Source organism: Punctularia strigosozonata, assembly GCF_000264995.1.
Source record: "Punctularia strigosozonata HHB-11173 SS5 unplaced genomic scaffold PUNSTscaffold_16, whole genome shotgun sequence".
Classification (NCBI taxonomy): Eukaryota; Fungi; Basidiomycota; class Agaricomycetes; order Corticiales; family Punctulariaceae; genus Punctularia; species Punctularia strigosozonata.
Window position 1 is genome coordinate 55,109 of NW_006767448.1, and position 23,090 is coordinate 78,198.

The following is a 23,090-nucleotide window of genomic DNA, read 5'->3' on the forward strand; positions in this document are numbered from 1 at the left end:
GGCTGGCTTCGTAGACGTGGCCAACGTCTTACTTTTATACAACAAAAATCACTATCTGATCGATAATCCTACAATTCCGGCAAGAGCGTACTATCTGCCAGCTAGCGCCATACCAGAGCCCGACGGCCTTGTACCTCTCGCTTCTGAGCCTTGCAGCAACGCCAGCGGCACGTCGTCGTAACCGGCGAACCCCCCCGTCCAAGCGCCGTCGTAGGGCTCCGGGTCGACGATCGTCCTCGCGAGCCCCGTAGTCGTGAACCGCGTGTCCAGTACGGCGTCGGCCGTGCCTTCCGCGGTGGACGGGACGAGGGCGTGCGAGAACGTCGAGTACGGGGTCGGGGCGCCGGCCATGCGGATGTTGAGCAGGATGCGGCAGCATAGGATGGAGTGCAAGACGCGCAGGAGGCTGGAACGGGGGAAGAAGAAAAAGCCGTTGAGACCGAACCCAGACGAGGCAAACGTGAAAGGAGCGCACGTGTCGAAGAGATCGAGATATTCCCTCTGCGAGACCATCAGGATGGATGTGATGAAGACGAACGAAGCACGCACTGGGCCGGTGACTAGCATGAGGACTTGCGCCAGGGAGCATACTTGACATCTTTCATCAGTACAGCAAATATGGGCTCCGCGAGTGGACCTACGTGCAAGGATGACGAAGAAGAAGATGCCTGCCTTCCGATGAGCGCGAATACAGTGATTAAGACGTCGAAAAGTCTCACCGTCACGATATAACACCTTCAGCAGGGGATTCCGCAGGCCAGATCTCGCAGCTATATATATACACGAAGGCGTAAGCCGACCGCACTTCTGAGTAGAATAGTGTGGTACTCGCGTAAACGTCGGTGCTGGAGGTAACGTCTGATCGTCATGACTACAAGAACTTTAGGTGGTTCATCAGTACGCGGGGATACTTTTCAGCGTTTGCGCACAAGCCACGTTACCTGTCTCGATAACTAGTAACGAAGCGAAAGTCGCGAATATGACGGGACTGCCATCGGTCAGATAACATCCAGGGATGAAGCTGATGCTTGCGGGCGGATCCTCGTCTGCAAAGTGATGAGCGCGTTATCACCTGGATTCCGATTGCATTCGCACTCGCACTCACAAACCAGTGACTGGGTAAATTTGTATATCAGCGGAATGTTGCCTGTTGTCCATATCTGTGGACGTGGGTGAGCGATGACAGTCGAGACAACAGAGCCGAGACGAAACGGCGCACGATCCATAATATGCCGAGCGAGATCAGGACTTTGCGCGAGCAGTCGTAGATGGCATAAGTTCTCATTAGCAAGATCACTGCGAGAGAGGCGTCGGCTCCTAATCCGAAGTTTCCGAAAAACAGTGGCTCACGTTCGGCGATTCCCATTCCAACGCCCGTTGACCCTAGATCGATGTCGTCAAAGCCAGAACCACGGCGGTAGGATGAAGGAGACGGACAGGTCGATATTCGATAGTTCGTTAAGCAACCCTGAACGAGACCTTGATCAGCGCGCTAACGACATGTCTGATATGCTGTTCGGAACCTTCGGCGTAATGGAGGGTGAAATATAATCTGCGCAGAGGTCACGTCGTGTTCGGTTTACCGAAGCCAGGGAGAGTCGCTCACATATCAGGTTCAGAGGCGTGTCGAGGAAAGGGGAGTATCGACTGAGGAGAAAGAGAATCTTGGTTGCACCCCAGTTCGTGAACCATATGTACTGTATCTATGGGGAGGATTCCCAATGAGGTGAATAGGACGCGGAAGTCGAGGGTTGCAACGGACCTCGTCCAGGGATGTCGCCAGCCAATCCGTCACCTAGTAGGATGAATATTCCGGACATGTAACTGGGATTCTGGAGCGCACCAATAACGTTGCGCTCGCCACTGCAGGTCATGACGAGGAGATAAGATCACGGCTCTCGCGGGGGCTGACAGCCGTCAACGCACCTTGCATGTACTGCCGGTTACTGGTCAGTGCACGGGCTATCGTAGCATGGTGAACCGAGAACGCACCCGGACGACCTGCAACCGTACGGGGTCGAGGACGACATCGCCCATGGACGAGACCAAGGTTGCAACAGGAGCTCAGTCGAGCGCCTGCTCGGTCGCGATGCCTCCAACCTCCTCTGCCATCAGCGTATCTCGGCACCCAGCTCGGCTTAAGCTCCAGGGGCATCAAATTAATATTGGGGAGGCGTGGGAACGGTACTTGCCAAGTCGCAAGCTTCGGTCAGTAGGTATGCGTTCGTCTTGCATTCGCCCTGTCGATGAGAGCAAGCGGGCTATTTGCCTTCGTCTTCCGGTGCTACTGACTTGGCGATAACGACGTAAAGGTCGAAATGTGAAGGCAGGCGACTCAGCCACCCCGGAACCTGCGTTCGCCGGTCACCAGTGACGATGAAGCGCGACACATGTCCCGCCCACCTGGGCGTTCTCGGGATCGCCATGAGGTCGCTCGGATTCAGTGCTCTGGTGGTGAGGGACACACTTGGCGTATGACTGGTGGGGGTCGCCATCGCGAGCTCGTCAATCTTGAGCCGAACATCCCGCGTGCACAAGGACGGACCTCGGAGGAGCCTGTCTGTCAGTCGAGGACAAGTCGTGGACGTCTAATTTGGTGATCTCGGGTGGCACGTCAACTTCTAACCAACTGACGCACGCCGCGGCGGGCAAGATTCTCAACTGGCGGAAGTGCGCCGTATAAAATCGCCACGACGTCGGGCAACGACCCACCTCTTCAGTACCTGCGATCTCTCACCTTCTCCGCCGCCAGCGATGCGCGCCTTCACTCTCTTTTCTCTCGTCTTCTTGGCGACCCCGTCGACCGCGCGACCCCTTCGTTACCATACCACTCATCTCGCAGTACGTTCCCATGGGCACTCATCGTACCTTTCCGTGCCAAGCTAACTATCGACGCAGACTAAGACGAACCCCTCTTCGGCCACCCAAACCCTTCAACCATCTGCCTCTATATACTCTGACGCCGATGCCGACGCTGCCGTTTCAGCTAGGTTTCCTGGCCATCTTGCCGACTGGCGCAGACACGACGTCGAGGACTGTGACGAAGAGGCCAACAGCACCTCCGTCTCACTAGGCTCAGGCGGTCACTCCTGGTCTTCGGGCCCTAGCGCCAACGACATCTTGCATGATACCATCCAGGCATTGGACGCGCTTCTAGCGTCGGTAGTCCATGGCTCGGACAATCTCGTGAAGGACTCGCTCCGCGCCCTCGAGCCTCCAGTTGCCGCCCTCTTGGACTTGGTCAACGGGTCGCTCGGCGTGTCGTCTGACTCAGATTCGGGTGCGAACAAGGCTCTTGGTGACCTCAGCGCCGCCATAAGTGCCTGCCTAGGCGATAACGGCGATCTCCACATCTCTGCATCGCTCAGCGTGGATATCAAGGGACTTCTTAAGGGACTCGACAATCTCCTCGGCGCTCTCGGATCTGGCACCACTGGCGCTGTGACCACGGCTCTCGCGAGCCTGATCCCGGCTGTTGAATCCCTTGTCGACGACTTGCTGTCCGCCTCTGGCTCTCTTGTAGGCATTGCCGGTGTCGCTGTCAACGGCACGCTTCCCGACCTCAACGCTACGATTGTGGCTGTCTTCAGCGGTCTCTCCTCCGCTCTCGACCAGATCTTGGGCGTTGCTAATTCCGATTCCAACAGCGCTCTCGAGAACGCCCTTCGCGGCCTTGACTCGGCCGCTGGTGAGCTGGAACCGCTCGTCGCGAACGTTGGCAACTATACCACTGGTATCGCATCTACCTCTGTGATCGCCGTCAATGTTGCGCTTCAGAACCTCACCGCCACCCTCGACGCCCTGCTCGCCGCGGATGTTCAGCTCGACGTGGACGCCCTCAAATCTTGCACCACTCTCACCGTTGACGTCGACGGTCTCGAGAAGGCTCTCGGAGACCTCTCGAGTGGCTTGCTGGTCGGAACCGGAGAAACGGTCGACTCTGCCCTCAAGAATCTCGTCCCCACTCTGCAAACCGTGACAGGTGACTTGGGTGTTCTTACCGCCGGCGCCGCCACGGGCTCCGTGGACTTGCTCTCTGGCACGGCCGCCGCTTTGAACGACACTGTCAACGACGTTCTCGGCTCGCTCGACCAACTTCTCGGCGGAATCGCGTCCGGAACCGGGAACACGGTGAACGCTGCGCTTGGAGACCTCAGCAAGTCCCTTGCCAAACTCTCGCCCTCTATCGATGCACTCCTTGATTCTACGGACGGCCTCGCATCGGGTACCGTCGACGCCGTGGACGCCGCGCTCAAGCACCTCATCCCCGCCGTTGAGCAGCTCCTCAACGTCAACCTCGGGCTTTCGGCTGGCTCGTCCTCGCACCTCTCGGCCGACCTCGACGATCTCGTTTGCGCGCTCGAACAGGTGCTCGACGGCCTCGTCGACGGTACCGGAAGCGCACTCAACATCGCGCTTGGAGACCTTCCTTCCGCGCTGGACGCCGTCGTGGCCGACCTGACCGCCCTCCTCGGGCTCTCCGCGTCTCCGTCCGCGAGTGCCACTGCGAGCGGCGCATCCGGATCGGTGGAGCCTTGCGATTGCGAGGACGGGACCAACTTGAATGTTGGCCTTGGCCTCTGATGCGGCAACACCCTGGCTGGTGATTATCATGTTCTCGAAATATTAGACTCTTATGTCTCGCATGTTTTCACATCTGTATGCTGTCTTAACTCTCGTTTAATTGATTGACTTCTCGTCGGGATATACGTACTGTCGGGGCAATACATGACGCGCGCTTGCGATAGTACCGTCACTCGAGATTTCCACTCCACGGCGGTGATATGGCCTATGGCGAAATGCACAACAGCTTCCATGCAATGTCTCTAGTGGATATACATGGAATATCCGTACTAGGCATCGTAATAAAACGGTGCAAGCTGGAAGAAGCGCTCCCGAGTGAGCTCGAGGAGGGCGGAGCGCTTGTGCGGAAAGTCGAAGTGCTTCGTGACCTGAAGCCGTCGTGAGTCGGCTTGCGAAGAAGACCCGTTCAACTCCGTGATACTCACGCAGAAGCCGCCGAACTTGCACAGGTAGTCGATCACTTTCGTGTTCGTGGCTCGAGGCTCCATCACTATGCGCTGCGTCCTCGAATCTGCGAGGAAGAGGTAATGGAGGAGAGACGATACCCATGCTCTGCACGATGAAGCCGTTGGTTTAGGTGTGAGGAAACAGATATGATGCGGCGTTCACTCACTGGACTATATGCGGGCCACGATATTTTTCGTCGCCGACGAGGATATGCATTCCGCGGTCCCATTCACTCGCCTAACATCAAACGATGAGCACAGATAGACTAACTGTCAACGCTTCGTACTTGGCCAGGCCCGACGAACGGGCCTATGTTGTCTTCGTATGCCCAGTAAAGCTCGGAGTACATGAACGGAATACCGTCTAGCATTCCGTAGGCGGGGATTTGGTGCGGGTCTGCGATGTTCTGATAACGATGGGGATTATAGGCAATTGGCATGGGCGTACCTGCTTCGGCATTGTTCAGATATGTCTTGTGGTGCTCGATTGGCCCTGACTCTCCCCATGCAGCAGCTACTCGAGGATTCTATGGACGCCACCTGTCAGTTATTAAGACGTTACGCTTTTTAGGTATGCTGACGCCGTACATTGTGCCATTCATGGAATAGTGCAATGTCTTTTTCCGATTTCGGATCTACGACTCGCAATTCGAACCATTTCGAGAGATGCGGGATGTATCGTTTGTATATAATGCTTCCGTCTTCAGGCTTTGGCGGTCGCAGCGGGTGACGCCTCCCATTCGAGACGACGTGGAAGAGCGGGAAATCCGAGCCGCTCGGGCCAGGTAGGAATCCGAGTACCGGGATTTGCCATATGGAAGAGCGAACGAGGGTCACTCCGTCCTCCCGCCCCGGGGTAGGGATGCCGAGTCCAAGTTTCAGGATACTATCTCTAATTTTTGGGTGAGATGCCGCATTCAGAATGATTGGGATGAACTCCTGCGAGCGGTGCAGGGAGAAGAGAGCGAAGACAGCCGATGCGATGGAGGGTAAGTCCAATGCCGACGCGGTTGTCTCCCATATGTAAGTGTCGCCGGCGCGTGCTATGCGTGCGGCGAGAGTGTTGTCACTTGGGTCTGGGAGCTTGTCACTGTTTCGTGTAGGATGCAGACGACAAACTACGTCTACCGCGTTCGGGTCATCGTTGGAAATGGTGAGCACCTCGGGTGATCCGGGGTCGCCGGCACAGACAAATAATTCTTCGAAGGGGAGAATAACCTCCATTACTTGACTTCGAGGGTGCTTGGTGAACCCGTATTGATTCGGTTATGAGAATGCGGCCGTTGTTCTAGCGAACTGTTGTGCAATATATGATCAACGACTTGGACCGGAATTCTATCGGTCAATTAAGCTCGTGGGTCATAGCAAGGATCTTACGGGAAAAGATGTACCTGCAGGATGCCTTTGCTGTCGTGGCCTGAGTTGAAGTGCACGTAGGCACCAAAATCTGGGATGAGCGGGAGGTGGTAGATCATATCATATCAGATAAGCGGCGGAAGAGACGTTTCCACGCCACAGCACGGATCGGGCTCCGTGCTGGTCGGAGGTCTTCCCACCACGTCTATCGTGCACTGGAAGTATGGAACTTGTTCGTCCAGTCTCCGTCTCGACACAGTCGATCGTATAGTATACACAACATTGGAACAGGAGTGTGCATGTAACCTGTGGTCATAACAGCCGCGTGGGCGCAAGCCTGGACGAAGGCACTTCGAGGTCTTCGCCGAGGGAGTCTTCGCGATGTAGAAGGGACGACAGCGTATGCGGCACTCCTTCTGATAGCATACTTGCCAGCTGACCATTCTCAGGGAATATGGATAAGCCTCTTCACAGCATGAAGTACTTGGTTTAATGACCAGCGGGTGTGTCGGACGAGGGCCGCTCTGCGCTCGCGATCCTGAACATCATGATCGCACCCATAGTGCTTCTTCGTTTGTCGACATTGTCTCTCCTGTGCAATTTAGTGGCAGTTTTGGGAGCCAAACTGAACCTGGATGTCCTGCCAAAACCGCTATCGTGGACGGTCTCGCCCTCCGGAGCGGTCTTCGACCTCAAACGCCCCTTGTCCATCGTCGTCGATAGCGCATTTGCCTCGGAATCGACCAACTCTACCCTCAGCCTGATACCGCCCACTCTCCTCAACTTTGCGCATACTTTCGCTACGGACGTCGAAAATACGTACGGGTCGAGAGCGTCGGTCATCACCGCCCATTCCGCACTCTCGACGGGCATTTTCTTGACTGTCGCCCCCACAAACCTCACCTTGGCCGATGGATCTCCCTCAACAGAATCGTACACCATATCGTCTTCGTCAAAACTCGTCTCCGTCAGCGGTGCGTCACCGCTGGCCGTCTTTTGGGCTACACGCACGATACTGCAAACCGCCGTGTTGAACGATGGGATCTTCCCCGCCGGCGATGTTCTGGATGGACCGGATTATGCTATACGGGGTCACATGTTGGATGTAGGGCGTCATTGGTACTCAGCGGGGGTAGGTCGATGCGCGACGTATATATTCAACGTTACTGACAAGTCGCGCTCTAGTATCTCACTGAGATCTGTTCTTACCTGAGCTACTTCAAAATGAACGAGTTTCACCTGCATCTCAGTGACAACGCAAACCCCAGCGAGTGCGTGTTCCGTTCGTCGCGTTGTTTCGTGCCTCGTTCGAATCTTCGTTTTCCAGTCCCACAAAATGGCTCGAATATTACGCCCGATTCCGCCTTTACTCGGACAACCCCGCCTTTGCCGGTCTTGCATTGAAGTAAGTGACGCTCGGGTCCTTCGATTGAGTACGCCCTGAACGTATTTAGGAACGAATCGTACGATCGTCAGACGTTTGACAAGCTGCAACAAGATTGCGCGGCTCGTGGGGTGACGATTATCCCGGAAATTGAAGCACCAGGGCATTCGGTACGTTTGGCTCGACATCTCCCATACTGGGACACCTCCGGAAGATGGCCTGTCCCTAGCTCGTCCTCACGCAATGGCGCGAAACACGTTTCAATCAGACGATCAGGCGTAGCGATGACCCTGTGCGTTGTATCGGCGAGAAGTCTAGAGTGACGATGACTGATGCATCGTTTCTCAGACGCTGTTGAACCTGACGATTCCGGCGTCCACGTCCATCGTCGAGGACATCTGGACGGAATTTCTTCCCTGGTTCCACTCTACAGAGGTCTCTATCGGAGCAGGTACCGATGCCGCTTTAACTGGACGTTCCGTTCGAAAACTCAATGTGTTGTCTAGACGAGTATCCTTCCGACCTTGCGAACGAGTACGTCACGTTCGTGAATGCGTTGGACGATCATATCCGTTCTACGTCACACAAAGCGATTCGCGCTTGGGTAAGCAGTCGCGCAAGTGTCGTTCGCGGGAGTACGGCGCTTATGATTCTCGTTTAGGGTACGAAAGAGCCGTCGACGACCATGAGCATCTCGAAGGACGTGACTATCCAGCATTGGTAAGCCTTGCCGTGACGATGAGACAGAGGTTCGACGATGCTGATACCGTCGCCTGGTCAGGGCCCTCTTCGACGACGACCCGGTTGAGGTGGTCAACGACGGATACCCGATCATCAACAGCCAGGACTGGGTCTTTTACGTGGTGATCAAATACGTGAGTGCCACGATGACCTTTCCTCGAAACATGGCGCTCATGATCACGCCCCGCCCTAAGAGTACATCGTACCCGCCGCCTGCGAATATCACCAGGTTCTTCAACTTTGGCCAACCGTCGACCGGGCTCACCTGGAACGCGTCTCTGTTCAACTATACCGACGCGGCCCACAACCCGTCGCCCTCGACTCCCCTTCTTCGCGGAGCCATCGCCCCGGTGTGGAACGACAACGGGCCTGCCGCATCGACTGACCTCGAGCACTACTACGAGACCAGGGAGCTCATCCCCGTCTCTGCAGCGTTGTCATGGGGCGCGCATGGCTTGACCCAGGAGGTCTTCGAGGGGACCGTGAGCAACTTCTTCACTACGGCGCCGGCGCAAAACCTGGCGAGGGTGGTGAAGAGCGAAGGTCCCACGATTTTGCAGTACGACTTTGTTTCTGGAAGTCTCGAGGACAAGAGCGGGAACGGGTACAATGCGCAGATCGGTGGCCACGGGGCCCACTTCACGGATCAGGGCCTGGTGTTGACGCCGAGTTCGTCGCTCGAGACGCCACTGGGCTCGAAGGGTCTCAACCACACGTACACGATCTCGCTGGCACTGTCGAAGCATGCGACCGTGAGGGTGAGCGGGCCGGACACCGTGCTGACCCTTCGGGACGGTCAGGCGCCTACGATGCGCGCCTCGAACGGCTTCGATTACCCGCTGCGGGATCTGGCCACCAACGCGACGCTGCCCGTCGGTCTCACGAAAGGCACGACGATCACGTTCGCGACCACCGAGCTGGCGGGGACGGAAGCGTGGCAGGACGGACGCAAGATCGGCGCCTTCAACACGCCGCTCAGCCACTTTTTGAACGCGACGTACTATGCGTGAGTCCTTGTCGTCTTCGCCCGAGCTACAATGGGGTGCCGATGGTGAGCTGACGTCCGTGGTGGATCAGGTGGGTGCAGATGGCGTTCGTAGCCCCTGTGAGCGTTATATCCGTAGATGGGGGTTCGGCGACGTTGACGTCTTGGAGTCTCGTGGACGGTTATGCCGTGTAGTCGTGTGTAGCCGCGATGTATTATTGACTTGCCGATGCCATGAGTATCGGTGGCGTCTCGCTGAGTGCGAGGAGCACTACTGCACTGGTCGAGTAATCCTCCGGCAGCCTTGGGGAGAAAGGTCCGCCTTGGCGACGGCGTGCTCGACTGGAGAAATGCGTCACTCGCGTCACAGAATTGCCAAAACGGGATGTTTCCTAGGCACCTCCGGACGGATGCCGGCCGCTCAGCCGGTCCCACGACGCTGAGAACCGCCCAAGCGCACTGGGAGCTGCGACGGTCACCGTTCACCGCGACTTCCAACCCCTTCCCCCTCCCCTTCCCCTCCCGCTCGCCGTCCTCCCCAACGATGGCCTCCCCCGTCGACTGGCCGAGGCAAACATCGCCCTCCTCCGGCGCCAGCGGCAGCAGCAGCAGCGACGAGGCCAACCACTCCTCGGCCCCGGACGATCTCTCCTCCCCGAGGGCGTCGACGTCGTCCGAGTCGCATCATACGCGGGGCACGTCGCAGCCGATGCCCATCCCGCGCAGCCCGGAGGCGTACGCGACCAGCGACCAGCCCCTGCTCGACCAACAGTCCAGGACGCCCGCACGCTCTTTTTCTTCAACACATTTCGTATCCTCCCCCTTGAACCCGAACGGCCATGGCACGCTCGCGTCTGGATCCAACTCTTTCTCCAGAGGCCTCGGAAGCTCGCGGCCGACATCACGGACAAACAGGTGAGCGAAAGGCTCCATCTTTATCGTCTCTCTGTCCGGCTTCTTACGATTGTTACACACAAGCGTGGTCTTCAATCGCATCGCGTCAGAAGAGTCGCAAGCCTTGGGGGGCGCGTCTCCTGGAGCCCGTGGGTCCATGATCCTCTACCGCCTCGCGTCCGAAGAAGATCCGAACGCCGCCCTCGCCCCTCCCCGCAACACCTGGTACTCGAACCGCAACTCCGTCGCCTCCACCTCGGGCGAGTCCACCATGTCCTACTCGTCCGACTCCAAGTACCCGACCGGCTCGACACACGCCCTCGTCGCGTACGTGTTCGAGCCGGACATGGACGACAAGGAGGTCGAGGACGACGACGCGCTGCACGATCCGAGCACGCTCGGCACGGAGAGGAACAGCTTCAGCCCCGCGCGGGGGATCGCCAACATCGGCATCCTCGTCATCCTCGTCCTCGCCCTCATGGCGCTGTTCATCGCCTATCCGGTCATCACCTACGTCCGGCGGAACGCGCGCAATCTGGCGATCGACAACAACATCCACATCAACAGCACCGGCCAGTCGGCGGTTCTGTGCGTACATGACCTTTTGTCTGCGATTCCGGGAGGGGCGCGCATGTAAACTCACCTTGCGCGGATCTAGGTTCAACATGCCCGAGATCATCGACCCCGACACGCCGAAAGACGCCAGGACACGGACAGGCTTCGACGGCAAGGACTACGAGCTCGTCTTCTCCGACGAGTTCAACGTCGACGGCCGGAGCTTCTATCCGGGCGACGATCCGTACTGGGAAGCCGTCGACCTCTGGTACTGGGCGACGAACGATCTGGAGTGGTACGACCCGAAGCAGATCACGACCGCGAACGGCAACCTCGTGATCACGATGGACTCGGTCGACGACCCGACGACGAACCACGGGATGCAGTACCGGAGCGGCATGCTCCAGAGCTGGAACAAGTTTTGCTTCACGACGGGCTACATCGAGGTCGCGATGACGTTCCCCGGACCGAATTCCGCGACACAGGGTTACGTGCGTTTTCCCTCTCTGGATCGATGTATAGGAGTTATTCTCTGACGTCATGCGGCGCAGTGGCCTGGTGTTTGGACGATGGGCAATCTCGGACGACCAGGATATGGGGCGACGACGGATGGAATGTGGCCGTACTCGTGCGTTTCACGTCAAGGCACCTGCCCGTTTTCTCACTTACCATCGTCCAGATACGACTCGTGCGACGTCGGCACCTTCCCCAATCAAACGGAGAAGGACCAGTCTGGACCGGCGGCAGCCATCCACTCGGACGAGTCCAAGGACAAGTACGACGGGAAACTGTCGATCCTCAGCGGTCAGCGCGTTTCGTACGTCTTCTTTCCCCGCGTTTGCCCCGCTTATGGCTTCTCCCGCGTCATCGGGCTCCTTAACCTTCATCTGAAACGGCTTCGACTGATACCGTTTCACCTCTATCGCAGTTCGTGCACGTGCTCGGGCGAGGAACATCCCGGTCCCTCCGTGTCCAAGGGCCGTGGCGCGCCCGAGATCGACGTCCTCGAGGCGGAGAAGGACAAGGCCGGAGACGGCCAGGTGGTCTCGCAGTCTGCCCAGTTCGCGCCGTTCACGCACGATTACCTGTACAACAACGACACGGACGATGATTGGTACGTGTACGACACCAGCATCTCCAGGCCGAACTCGTACAGGTATGTGATCGTTCTTATACGAGCCGATGCGCTGGGGCGAGAGATTCTGACTGATGCGCGCCGGCTTTCCAGGGGATCGGCGGTGCAACAGGCTGTGTCGGGGTTGACGCGCGTGCCGGAGGACATGTTCCAGGGATCTGGGCAGAACATGACGGTGTTCGGGTTCGAGTATTGGGCGGACCCGAATAACCGCGACGACGGCTTCATCACCTGGGTGTCTGATGGAAAGCCCAGCGTGCGCATGGGCCCTGGCGCTGTTGGCCCTGATACGGGCACGAACGGCAGCCAGGTCTCGCAACGGTTGATCCCGGAGGAGCCCATGTCGATCGTCTTGAACTTGGGCATTTCCAGTACGTCTTGAATCGAGTGCTTGCTCTGGTTCCTTATGCTCACTCGCGGGTGATAGCTAACTGGCAAAAGATCCTCACCGGGACGATGCAGTTCCCGGCGCAGATGCTCATCGACTACGTCAGGGTATACCAACGGAAAGGTAGCACCAACGTCGGCTGTGACCCGAAGGACTACCCGACGGCGGACTACATCGCAGCGCACCCTGAAGCCTACAACAGTGCGTAATTAATGCCGACATCCATAGCCTAACGCTGAGACGTGCCCCCAGACGCCAACCTCACCGGATGGACGACAACGAATGTACCAGGCTCCTCAGCAGCGGGCTACTCGTGGCCGAAAAACAGCCTTGTGCGTATACTGAAGCAACATTCGGTGGTAGTAACGCTGCTGACTTTCGTTTACAGTACGATGGCTGTTGATCGTCCGACCTATCTATCCGTCCTCGCTGTGGCTGGCGTCTTAGAGCATAGGCTCCCGTCGCCCTTACTCTCGTTATCGAAAGCAAAACCACTGTATCACTCACCCTTTCCTAATGTGCCGCGCGCCATCCAACGGACCTTGTAGACTTCCCCTCTTGCTATAGGATACGATGCATCGCCATCAACCCCCCTCCCTATCGCGCGGCTACTCTTCTGTAGTGCTCTCTGTCTGCCTGCCGCCATAACGCACACGCACTCACGCACACGCTATCGATCGTCACTCCCCGCGGCACACTAGTCCTCCCATCGCATTATCACTACTTTATCATGGACGGTTTTTTCTCTCTCTCTTTCTCTGAGTACTCTACTGCACATCATCTAGGCATTGCGCAATCCAACGCAACGTAATCCGGACGGAATACGAGGTGCTTCTGAGTTCGGTGTCGGTAAGCAATATGGGGGGTGCCAACTTGTGGGAGGTCGATGCCCTTTTTCAGCAGGAGATCCGGATGTCGCGATCGATGGGTGTCTGGTTCATCCGACGCTTCGCCGTTTCGTTCGCCGCCAGCTGGTTGCTATGGCGTTCGTGCTTCGAGTTGCTTCGAGTTGAGCGTCTGCGAGCGTGCGTCGCGTTTCGCATTCTCGCTGCTTACTTCCTCCCGCTCCATGCACGCTGTGCGCTCTAGGTCTGTAAGTCCACATCCTTCTACTCCCGAGTGCGTTCGGCTACATAGACCCACACATGCCGCGTACACGTACTACTGAATGCTATTTCTGTCAACGTCTTATCGAAGGCCGTCCTGCTGGTTCGGAAGTAAACGTGTCTGCCCCGAGATCTCATTTTCCAGGCCCGCGTTTCAAACGTCCTTATAACGTGTTTTTATAATCCACACTCCCGCTTGCGCCCCACCACCTTTGTCCTCGTACCCGCTCTCTTTCCCGCTGCATGATTACCGGATGCTTCTGTACACCTCTACACTCGTTTCTCCTTGATACGAGCCGCCAAGACTGATCCATGGACGAGACTGCGGAAGAGCTGCATAACGCCAGGGTGCACAAATACGTGACCTTCAACGCCGGTAAGCTCTTTCATTTTCTTGTCATCGAACGGCGGCGGGCTGATCGGGTCTCCATTGGTTAGCCGCGGCCCTCGCCTTCTTGATATGGGACGTCCTCATCTCGCTCGACGAAGAAGTCCGTTACATATGGAATCCACGGTCGCGATGTCAACTCTGGAAGAGATTGCTCTACCTGTTGCTCAGATACATCCCAATAATCACGGAAACGCAAGTCCCACTCCCCTCCTGACATCATTTGACTAGGCTCATGCTCGTCGATGTCGTGAAAAAGTATGTGGTTTTCGCAATTCCAAGCGCTCGACTCGTTCCCGATGATGTGCCGATTTCTGTTCATACTCAAGAGCGTGACGATATTTCTGTCCATGAGCGCCGTGCAGTTCATTCTTGTGCTACAAGGTACGGCTGCTCGCATGCTCGCATTTAGCTGCGTTAGCGATGCTGATCGTCCTGCCATTAGTGTGCGCGTTGTACCACAACAATCGCATGATCCACTGGTTGCTCGTCGGTCTTTGGACGTCGGAACTGATCATCATAGCAGTAAATATACCTGTAAGGCTCCACGACGACACGGTGTTGTGACCTCCATGTGCTTGAGACAGGCTTACAAACTTCCGTAGATGCGCCTGGCAAAAGTTCGCCTGGACGCTGCCACTTGTCAAGCTATGTATCAGCAGGCACCGGGACTGCGCGCGATGCTTATGCTCATTCTGTGAGTCGTAGTTTCTGCGGTTTCTGCGGTGCATGTGGGTGTCTGATCGGGTTGTGGCCCTACTGATAGTGCGCTCCCGGTCGCCCTAGGCGCTATATTGCTTGTTATGACTGGATTTGTCTTCGTCTTCGGTTTCGGCCGTGGGTTGGGTAGGAGGCCACCTCTCTTAACGTTGCTGGTTCGGGACGGAGCATGGGCTTTCATGTTGATAACTGGTAAGCTCTATGACAAGGGGAGTTTCAAAACTGAGCAAGGATATAGTGGGAACCATGCTCACTTTGATCTCCTTGCTTATGGAGGCTGCCATGGTCTCCATATTGATGACAACGTAGGGCCGTTTTATATCTCGGTGTACACACGTGCTTAGTGGTGTTTAGATGGCTGATGTCGAACATCTCATTCACTGGTGCCCACCTCATTCTTAACATGGAGACGTTAACAGCACCGCCGAGTTTCAGGAATACTTTTACGGCTCAGTACGAACTGCAGGTTACCTCAGTACCGGAGAACGTGGGCATCCTGACCACCCACGTAGCCATTAACGATATGCGCTATCCTGTGTAGCGAATATATCATAGTATTAGAGCGGTTTTGCAAACGATAATTATCGAGAACCTCGGAACCTCGCTTCGAAACTTTCCAACACCTTTCCCACGTGCAAGCATCCTCTGCTGCCTCTGTTCAGTGAGGCCCCGCATGGAGTCAGTGGCGAGAAAATGCTTGAGTCAGAATGTAACAATATGTATATGTATTATAGCACCAACTTCTACCGCTGCAGTGTTTAGGTATGGCTCTCGCTGGAGACAGGGGCAAAGGCAACGCATAAATCGTTTCGATACAATACCGATATAATTCCCACGAGCTCCTGACACAGTACCAAATTCCTACTACTGTTATCGTTTGCAAAACGCCTCTATTCAGTTAAAGGAGGACTGGTGGAGGAGCCTTGTCCAGATTCAGATTAGCGACACGAATACTGATCTTACGTCTTAAGAGTGTAAGTAAAGCACGCTTGTCTCCCTCCTCGATCAGTTTGACAGTTACTGTGTTTGACGACGTGTGCAATCTTAACTGAAAATCAATTATGCTGATGTATTAGATAATTATTGTGTCATCGCAATGACACAACATCATTTGCATGCCTTTCAGTACTTATTTCGATCCATACACCAGCGTCAAGCGAGGTAACCGCGCCGGCTCGGCGCCCTTCCTACCAGCCAAACATCCGTACGATTACCAATTGCGAGGACTCTAGGCGCCCAACGACACGGACTTACGTCAAACAACGATCATTCGACAGCAAGAGCTTAATCGAGTGTGTGAAATGGCCTCAAATCTCTACCTTCGCTGGAGCACACGCTTGGTTCGTCTGATACGCACTAACCCCCTCAAGTAGACACCTCTGGAGCTCGCAGGAATATTTTCAGGCTACGCCGTCATAGCAGCAAACAAGTCACCAAAACACGTGTCACCTATCGTAGACCGCAAATATTTCCGTTGCGATTGTGATTTCACGAGCTCCTTCAGAGTTTGCCTGCTAACGATTTCGACAATCTTAATTGCAAATATCTCTAAACCTGCCGGAAATATATAGCCACGCCCTCCGTTTCTCAAAAGCTACGCTTGTCCGTGGCATCCGTGGCATCGCCAGGACAAATTGACAGGTCCGTAAATAGACATGTGGTCACACTCAGCACTGAGGAAGCGAAATAGCGAAGATATCCCGGAGACGCAAACTGCTCAACATCGGCGCGCGCGGCCGCGCAATGGGAACATATTGAAAGGAGCCATTCGCGATTGGACATGCACGGAGAAGCCAGTGGGACACGGCGGGGCCGTGCGTAAAGGAAGTCACCTGGCCACCTTGTCGGAAAGACCAGAACATAATCACAGAAGAGGCGCGTTGGATGGCCATGTGCAACTACATCCCCTCCTTCGCCGACCAGCTCTCGTGCACGCTGCACGCATAGGCATGGGCGATTGAGAACGCGCCGTCAAGCACACCTCTTCCCTCCTTTCCCCTTACAAGCTCCTTGCTAGGACGAAGCTATGAGCTCTGGTGTAGAGAGGATATCGGACATTATAAAGGGCGTAGAGACCGGAAGGATTATCAATGGCCATAGCGGTGTGTGTCCTGACGCAGCTTCATTCTGAAATGCTGAAGATGTGCATCACGAACACAGTTGCAGCTCTGTCATTTCTGGTATGGGACTACCTCATCACAATCGAGTACGAAGTCGAGGACGTCTGGCACTCCCGGTGGAGACATCGAAGAGCGAAACAGGCCTTGTTCATCGTCGTTCGCTACTTCCCCATGGTTTCACAGATGTAAGGGTTACCCTCACGAGCTCATGGATCACGGGCGTTCATCCTTGCTTTGCGGTAAGCGCAATAATCACACGGACCTTGTTCCAATCATCCGGAACGCGATTCGATGCAGCGGAGTGTCGTTCCTGGTTCATCTTTCGGAGTGCAACGCTCTCCATCGTCATCTCTGCGGTGCAACTGATTCTAGTATTACAAGGTATGCTTTATGCTCTCACGGATCAAGGTATGAGCTAACGAGCACAATGCAGTCTGCGCACTGTATAATAAGAGGCGAGTGGTTGCTTGGCCCGTGTTGGCACTCTGGATATCCCATATCATAACGGCTGCTGCGGTCATTCCTGTAAGAAATTCCACTCTCCGAAGCCACAGGTTGAGTTTCTTGTACTGCATCGAGGCTCACAGTATCTGCAGATACGCTCGCGGATAATCTCGCTCGATCCTCAGAGATGTACACCCACCTCGAATCAATTTCCGCGCGTCCGCACGATGCTTCTGGGCATCTTGTGAGTTTGCCCGCCGAAGTACTGGGAGTACATCTCATAACAGCCTCTTCCAGTGTGGTACCATTTATTCTTCAGATAACGCTCCTCGCGCTCACCATGCGCAGGTTGCTGACTGCGATACGTCAGGGATGGGCGTACTCCACACCTATTTTGCCCCTGATCGCTCGAGACAGTACATGGGCGTTCTTCTTTGTCGCCTGTGCGTACAATCCACGCAACTTGCTTCATTTAGTGTTGCTCGACCGCAAAGTTCATGGTTACTCGCAGGTGGCATGATCGGCACCTTCACATCCGTTATAGTCAAAAACTCTACTGTTCCGGTCATATTTGCGTATGAGCAAATCGCGATTGCACATATCGTAATGGTTTGACAAGTTTTTAGGTGGTTCGAATCATATCTATCGTTCACAGGCTCGCGCCTCATTCTCAACATGAGTGCGCTGGGCACCGACGACTTCGCGGCTCCCGGAGAGCCGAACTCGCGCTATGCGACCTATGAATTGCAGGCGATGCCAATGTTTACCACTCGGACACACCTTTCTATTGTGACACACGATGTTTCGTAGGGTCCTGTGGATCTCATCTTGTTGTGCACTCCGCATCGGAGAACGCCGAGAAACGGTTGCAAGCGATACCGATGCCCGTCGCCCATTTGTCTGTTGACGCTAGTGTACCGTAAATCTGACTCACGCCGAGATCGTGATCAATCTACCCTAGACATCTACAACCTGAGATTTGCGGGGTGTAAATCACCTGAAATGAACCTTCGCTCCCTCCGGTACATCTACTTGACGCTGGGACACTCAGCGTCCCTACTAGTTGTATTCATGACTTCCATTGTTCTGAAGCATGGTGCGAACCTAATTCAGTGAGACCAGGCCTAATTTTGCTGTGATCGTTTGTGATGAGCGAGGCAATGCGAGGTTGTCCTCCGAAGGCCATATCCATTCAATAATAAAGCCTCCTTTCGGAACGTGCAGTGTCTGCGTTCCGCCGTTCGTGATCACAGCCGATGCACGCCGCCGACCATCCCAGAATCAAATGTCTATGTGTTTTGCCCGAGTTTTCTACAGCTGATACATTCATGCAGGTCGAAGTACATTCTATCAATTCTTCATCGTCACTTCTCGTTTGGCCCAACGTGAGCGTCCCCTAAGCCTCGGTCTTGAGCAAGCTGCGTCCGGTCATCTCTGCAAACCCGTCCGAGTCAGTATCTGTAATGCAATCTCAAATACCCCGCGCGAATGGTTTCTCACCTTCGGGCTTCTCGAGGCCGAGGATGTGCAGCACCGTCGGCGCGACGTCGCATAACGCGCCTTCCTCCTCCTCGTCGCCGACCTTCTTCTCCTCTTCGAACGTCCATTCCTTGCCGTTCACTCCGGCGATGATGAACGGTACCTTGTTCGTCGTGTGCGCGGTATGCGGCGCGCCCGTCTCGGGGTTGATCATCTGCTCCGCGTTGCCGTGGTCGGCGGTGATGAGGAGGACGTAGCCCGCCTCTTGCGCGGCGCGGTAGACGGTGCCGACGGCCTTGTCGGTCGCAGAGATGGCTTGAACGGCCGCATCGTAGACGCCGGTGTGGCCAACCTACAACGACGAGCGCGAGACGCCGACGGTCAGATGCGATCATGAGGCAAGGAAAGCAAGGAGGGTGCACCATGTCGGGCGGGGCAAAGTTGCACATGACGAAGTCGTGTTCGCCCGACTTCAGTACCTCGGCGACCTTGTCAGCGACGCCCTGGACGGACATCTCCGGCTGCTTGTCGTACGTCGCGACCTTGGGGGACGAGATCATGTGTCGCTCTTCGTGCTCGAACTGCTTCTCCACGCCGCCGTTGAAGAAGAAGGTAACGTGCGCGTACTTCTCCGTCTCTGATCGAGTAGTTAGCATGCGACCACCAAGCTCGCCCGGGGGGATGGAAAGTAGCATGTACCGGCAATGTGGCATTGCTTGAGCCCCTGCTTGGCGACCCATTCGGAAAGAACGTTGGTCATAGCCTGCGGCGGGAAGGCGACGGGGAATGTCCACTCTGGGTTGTAGCGCGACATGGTGGTGATGTGCTGCGTGGTTCTTGTCAGTACCACGGAGGATTGTGCGAACAAACTCGGAACGTACGAGATCTTTGGGGATGGGGACGTCTACTGGCGGATCGGGGAAGCCGAACACGGTGACGATTTCACGCATGCGGTCCGAGCGGTAGTTGAAGAAGAACAGAGTGTCGCCCTCTTGTCAGTAGATGGGGGGTCAGCTCAGCTGCGCACGAAGAGGGAGCACGACGTACCCTTGACGCGGCCTGTGTCGCCGTTGAGGATTATCGGCTTCAAGAACTCGTCCGTCTCGTCCTTCTCGTAGCGCGCCTCGATCGTCTTGACCACGTCCTCCGATTCTTCGCCGACACCGTTAATCAACCCGTCGACGGCAACCTTGACACGCTCCCAGCGCTTATCGCGGTCCATCGCGTAGTAGCGTCCGACGACGGTCGCGAGCTTTCCATACCCGTTCAAGCCGTCCTTGTCGTTGATGAACGCAAGGAGGTCCTTCGCGTAGCCAGCAGCGGAGCGCGGGGCGGTGTCACGCCCGTCGCCGAAGAAGTGGATGTAGACTTCGGGCACGTCGTTCTCCTTCGCGGTTTCGAGGAGGGCATGCAGATGGTGAATGTGCGAGTGCACACCGCCGTCGGAGACCTGTGATCGGGGGACTGAGTAGGGGATCCGAGGAGGACGGGATTAGAACGGGCGAACCAGGCCGAGAAAGTGTAGGCGGCCGTTTCCCTCCTTGGCATGCTTGACGCTGGCGAGGATGTTCTCGTTCTTGTGGAACTGCTTTTTCTTGATGGAGACATCGATCTTGACGATGTCTTGCCAGACGATACGTCCGGCGCCGATGTTGAGATGTCTGCGAGAAAGGGAGCGGGGGGTGATCAGCCAACGATCATGTGCGCCGTATATGCGCATCTATAGTACATATGGGAAATGTAGGAAATGAGTAGGAAATGAGTTATATGCGTACCCGACTTCAGAGTTGCCCATGAGGCCGTCGGAGAGGCCGACGGCAAGGCCGTGCGCGGCGAGCGAGCGGTAGGAGTGGTCCTTTGCGATCGTGTCCATGTTGGTCGTGTCGCCTGCGGAGATGGCGTCGCCCTTCATGTTGGGCTCTGGCGCGATTCCCCATCCATCGTGCACGCTTTAGCGGCAATGTACCCGAGTCCGTAGGCAATGTGTGCGTTGCGAGTGCACGAAGGAAATCAGATCGCGGGCGTCAGCTACGATGGGGATGAGCAGAGCATAGGACGGACATGAGGCAGACTTTGTTCTTTGCTTGGACCATCGTCGTCGTCGTAGTGCTGATGCAGAAACCGAGGACCGAAGGCCGCTCGGCCGTCGATAACTATGAGATCAATCCTCCGTCCGTGGCGGTGCCGGTGACCATATCGGGTCAGGTGATCCATTGAAAAGAAACGGTTGTCGCCGACATCGTCGCGCCCAGAGCGACCTCGTCAGTGTCGAGCAGCGGCCCCTTCCTATCGTTCATACTTTCGTCTGCGGTCGAGGACGAGCATGGCCGCGAAGACGAAGGCAAAGTGCGTGCAAGCTCCCGCGTTTAGGCGGTGTGCGGCGCGTTGATGACCGCCTTGCTCGGTGTTCGTAGGACTCTCATCGTCCGTTTGATCTCGACGGCACAGACCGGGTTCTTCTATACCACACAGCGACCGAGGGTAGGCCCGAAGTTGTCTGCCATCAAGTACGACCCGAAGGGTGAGCTTCACATTCACACATTCATCCCCATTCTACGACGCACAGATGATTTTTCATCCACTTGCCCGTACTCCTCTATTTGCCTGTCGGTGTTGACCCAATGTTTACGCAGTCAAACAACGGGTTCTGTTTGTCGAGAGCCGAAAGACAAAGAAAGGCTGAAGCGCCGCGAAAGCGAGATATAATGCATACCGCTGCCGGGTCCCATTCGAGGTCGATGCGGCAAAGCTTTCTAGAGACACTAGAGACACAATGCCGTCTTTTGCATAGGACACTCGATACTCTGTAACAAGCTGCGACCAAGAGTACGCCGCGTATCAGGCGCAATGACATGTCCGCTAGGGTTCGCACCTCAGCTTACGTGAGCAGCCGGACGTGATATCTTTACCTGCTCTCAACGGTCGTTCTACAACATCGAGGCTCTGAGTGCTTCCATCCCGTCGGCACTCCTTCGACTGTTCGTCGCCTCGCGATACGCTCTGATCTTACTCAGCCAACAAGCAGCATCGGGTCATCCTCGCCATCGCCATCTTCAGCGCGCAGTCTACCTGACCTGTCCTCCCGCCGAGCGTGTCGGCCTCATCTCCATATACAACCAAAGGCGCCCTACCCACGCACCACTTCTCCTGACTTTTTGTCCTATCTCAGAGTCCGAGAGCACGATGCGCTAGACCTCGGACGCTTCGCGTCAAGTATATCCGCGTCACACGTCTTCTATGCGTATAAACATAGTGTCCCGCGCTCCGAGTACGTTCCTTCAAATACCCGACATGTACGCGCTTGCTGGCAGCTCCCCTTCTACCTCCTACCCACCTAGCGCACCCTATTTCCTGTTTTCCCCCATGTTCTATTCCGCGCGCGGCATTTCTGAGCCTGACAGCATGCTGTTCGAGCCCGTATAAAATCTGCGTACCCTGAGCCTGGTCTGGTCAGACAATCGAACGTCGCGTTCTAACCTCCTCGAAAGCCTCAAATATGAAGTTCGTCGGTACTGCAGCTGTCCTCTCCGCCCTCGTCGCGTCCGCCGCTGCGCACGGCGTCGTGACTTCGCCCCTCCCCCGCCAGCCCGGGCCCGCCGCGCTCGCGGCGTGCGGCACCGAGGCCTACGGCGTCCTCACCAAAGGTGCGTCTTCCATCCTCCCGTATCTTAGGTTGAAGAATGCGTCCCTCACCGACCCGCAGATCTGACGGCGCCGATCGAAGAGGTTGTCGCCGCCGCCGCAAACGCGACGGACTTCAACGCCGATGCCTGCCACGCCTTCCTCTGCCGCGGGCTGCAACGCGAGGACAACGTGCGTACCGTCCTCTTCCGAGTTCGACGTCTCGCCAGCTTTCTGACCACCCCGCGCCGTGACACGCAGTTGAACAACACGCACGTCTTCACCCCGGGCTCGACGGTCCCGTTCAACGTGACGATCAAGGTCCGGCACACGGGCCCCGCGAACGTGTCGATCGTCGACCTCAAGGAGCAACGCGTCATCGGGCCCGCGCTCTTCAGCTGGCCGGTCTACGCGAACGCGAGCATCCCCGCCGCCGACGCACCGCTCAACGAGAGTCAGTCTTTACTTTACATTCCTCTCGATCGGAAAACGAACGTTTCGCTGACGACTGGCCGTCGCTCTCCTACAGCGCAATTCAGCGTCAAGATCCCGCACGAGCTCCCGCTCAAGTGCGCGCTCCCCGGCGAGTGCGCGATCCAGTGGTGGTGGCTCGGGAACCCCGGGACCGCGAACGCGCAGACGTACGAGAGCTGCGTGGACTTCACGACCGTTAGGTTCTAGAAAAGGTCCTTTAGGTGCTCGCATAAAAAGCGATGGCGTGGTTAGTACTGCACGCTGTCGTAT

General features: G+C 56.2%; 8 protein-coding genes across 8 annotated transcripts; 5 read left to right on the forward strand and 3 right to left on the reverse strand.

Annotated features, from left to right (window-relative positions):
* Positions 1-90: 90 nt before the first annotated feature.
* PUNSTDRAFT_138243 (uncharacterized protein) lies at positions 91-2,037 on the reverse strand (the record flags this gene model as incomplete). The annotated part of the gene is made up of 15 exons (XM_007387924.1): positions 91-501; positions 550-590; positions 642-668; positions 720-770; positions 829-858; positions 942-1,046; positions 1,106-1,160; positions 1,220-1,296; positions 1,351-1,468; positions 1,524-1,552; positions 1,607-1,703; positions 1,763-1,795; positions 1,844-1,863; positions 1,927-1,936; positions 1,993-2,037. 15 exons carry the CDS (start codon positions 2,035-2,037, stop codon positions 91-93), a joined length of 1,149 nt encoding a protein of 382 aa, XP_007387986.1.
* Positions 2,038-2,754: 717 nt separating this feature from the next.
* On the forward strand, positions 2,755-4,584 carry PUNSTDRAFT_138244 (uncharacterized protein; the record flags this gene model as incomplete). Its single annotated transcript, XM_007387925.1, has 2 exons — positions 2,755-2,841; positions 2,899-4,584. The coding sequence occupies 2 exons, from the start codon at positions 2,755-2,757 to the stop codon at positions 4,582-4,584; spliced, it is 1,773 nt and encodes a 590-aa protein (XP_007387987.1).
* Positions 4,585-4,793: 209 nt separating this feature from the next.
* On the reverse strand, positions 4,794-6,362 carry PUNSTDRAFT_55335 (uncharacterized protein). The gene is made up of 6 exons (XM_007387926.1): positions 5,619-6,362; positions 5,479-5,557; positions 5,318-5,427; positions 5,198-5,268; positions 5,010-5,136; positions 4,794-4,952 (listed from the first exon to the last, which is right to left on the reverse strand). The coding sequence occupies exons 1-6, from the start codon at positions 6,252-6,254 to the stop codon at positions 4,854-4,856; spliced, it is 1,122 nt and encodes a 373-aa protein (XP_007387988.1). The 5' UTR covers positions 6,255-6,362; the 3' UTR covers positions 4,794-4,853.
* Positions 6,363-6,933: 571 nt separating this feature from the next.
* Positions 6,934-9,521, forward strand: PUNSTDRAFT_75856 (glycoside hydrolase; the record flags this gene model as incomplete). The annotated part of the gene is made up of 9 exons (XM_007387927.1): positions 6,934-7,518; positions 7,572-7,672; positions 7,714-7,791; positions 7,841-7,991; positions 8,119-8,221; positions 8,277-8,374; positions 8,432-8,490; positions 8,552-8,645; positions 8,706-9,521. The coding sequence occupies 9 exons, from the start codon at positions 6,934-6,936 to the stop codon at positions 9,519-9,521; spliced, it is 2,085 nt and encodes a 694-aa protein (XP_007387989.1).
* A 1,215-nt stretch (positions 9,522-10,736) lies between these two features.
* Positions 10,737-13,016, forward strand: PUNSTDRAFT_75773 (concanavalin A-like lectin/glucanase; the record flags this gene model as incomplete). Its single annotated transcript, XM_007387928.1, has 8 exons — positions 10,737-10,978; positions 11,049-11,436; positions 11,497-11,573; positions 11,625-11,762; positions 11,874-12,101; positions 12,174-12,451; positions 12,508-12,669; positions 12,721-13,016. The coding sequence occupies 8 exons, from the start codon at positions 10,737-10,739 to the stop codon at positions 13,014-13,016; spliced, it is 1,809 nt and encodes a 602-aa protein (XP_007387990.1).
* Positions 13,017-18,642: 5,626 nt separating this feature from the next.
* PUNSTDRAFT_76057 (cofactor-independent phosphoglycerate mutase) lies at positions 18,643-20,818 on the reverse strand (the record flags this gene model as incomplete). Its single annotated transcript, XM_007387929.1, has 9 exons — positions 18,643-18,680; positions 18,747-19,077; positions 19,148-19,362; positions 19,425-19,551; positions 19,607-19,716; positions 19,773-20,175; positions 20,233-20,386; positions 20,501-20,674; positions 20,787-20,818. 9 exons carry the CDS (start codon positions 20,816-20,818, stop codon positions 18,643-18,645), a joined length of 1,584 nt encoding a protein of 527 aa, XP_007387991.1.
* Positions 20,819-21,014: 196 nt separating this feature from the next.
* Positions 21,015-21,608, forward strand: PUNSTDRAFT_55343 (uncharacterized protein). Its single transcript, XM_007387930.1, has 3 exons — positions 21,015-21,071; positions 21,140-21,246; positions 21,359-21,608. The coding sequence occupies exons 1-3, from the start codon at positions 21,049-21,051 to the stop codon at positions 21,406-21,408; spliced, it is 180 nt and encodes a 59-aa protein (XP_007387992.1). The 5' UTR covers positions 21,015-21,048; the 3' UTR covers positions 21,409-21,608.
* A 613-nt stretch (positions 21,609-22,221) lies between these two features.
* Positions 22,222-23,027, forward strand: PUNSTDRAFT_116284 (uncharacterized protein; the record flags this gene model as incomplete). The annotated part of the gene is made up of 3 exons (XM_007387931.1): positions 22,222-22,369; positions 22,429-22,538; positions 22,608-23,027. The coding sequence occupies 3 exons, from the start codon at positions 22,222-22,224 to the stop codon at positions 23,025-23,027; spliced, it is 678 nt and encodes a 225-aa protein (XP_007387993.1).
* Positions 23,028-23,090: the final 63 nt, after the last annotated feature.

Excerpts from the sequence above, each read along its gene's own strand:
- PUNSTDRAFT_55335 (XM_007387926.1), bottom strand. The coding sequence starts at position 6,254 with ATGGAGGTTATTCTCCCCTTCGAAGAATTATTTGTCTGTGCCGGCGAC. Across the intron at positions 5,428-5,478 it reads TCTGAACAATGCCGAAGCAG|ACCCGCACCAAATCCCCGCC; the intron begins GTACGCCCATGC and ends AGAACATCGCAG. Across the intron at positions 4,953-5,009 it reads GCAAGTTCGGCGGCTTCTGC|GTCACGAAGCACTTCGACTT; the intron begins GTGAGTATCACG and ends CGACGGCTTCAG.
- PUNSTDRAFT_55343 (XM_007387930.1), top strand. The coding sequence starts at position 21,049 with ATGGCCGCGAAGACGAAGGCAAA. Across the intron at positions 21,072-21,139 it reads GCCGCGAAGACGAAGGCAAA|GACTCTCATCGTCCGTTTGA; the intron begins GTGCGTGCAAGC and ends CGGTGTTCGTAG. Across the intron at positions 21,247-21,358 it reads CATCAAGTACGACCCGAAGG|TCAAACAACGGGTTCTGTTT; the intron begins GTGAGCTTCACA and ends ATGTTTACGCAG.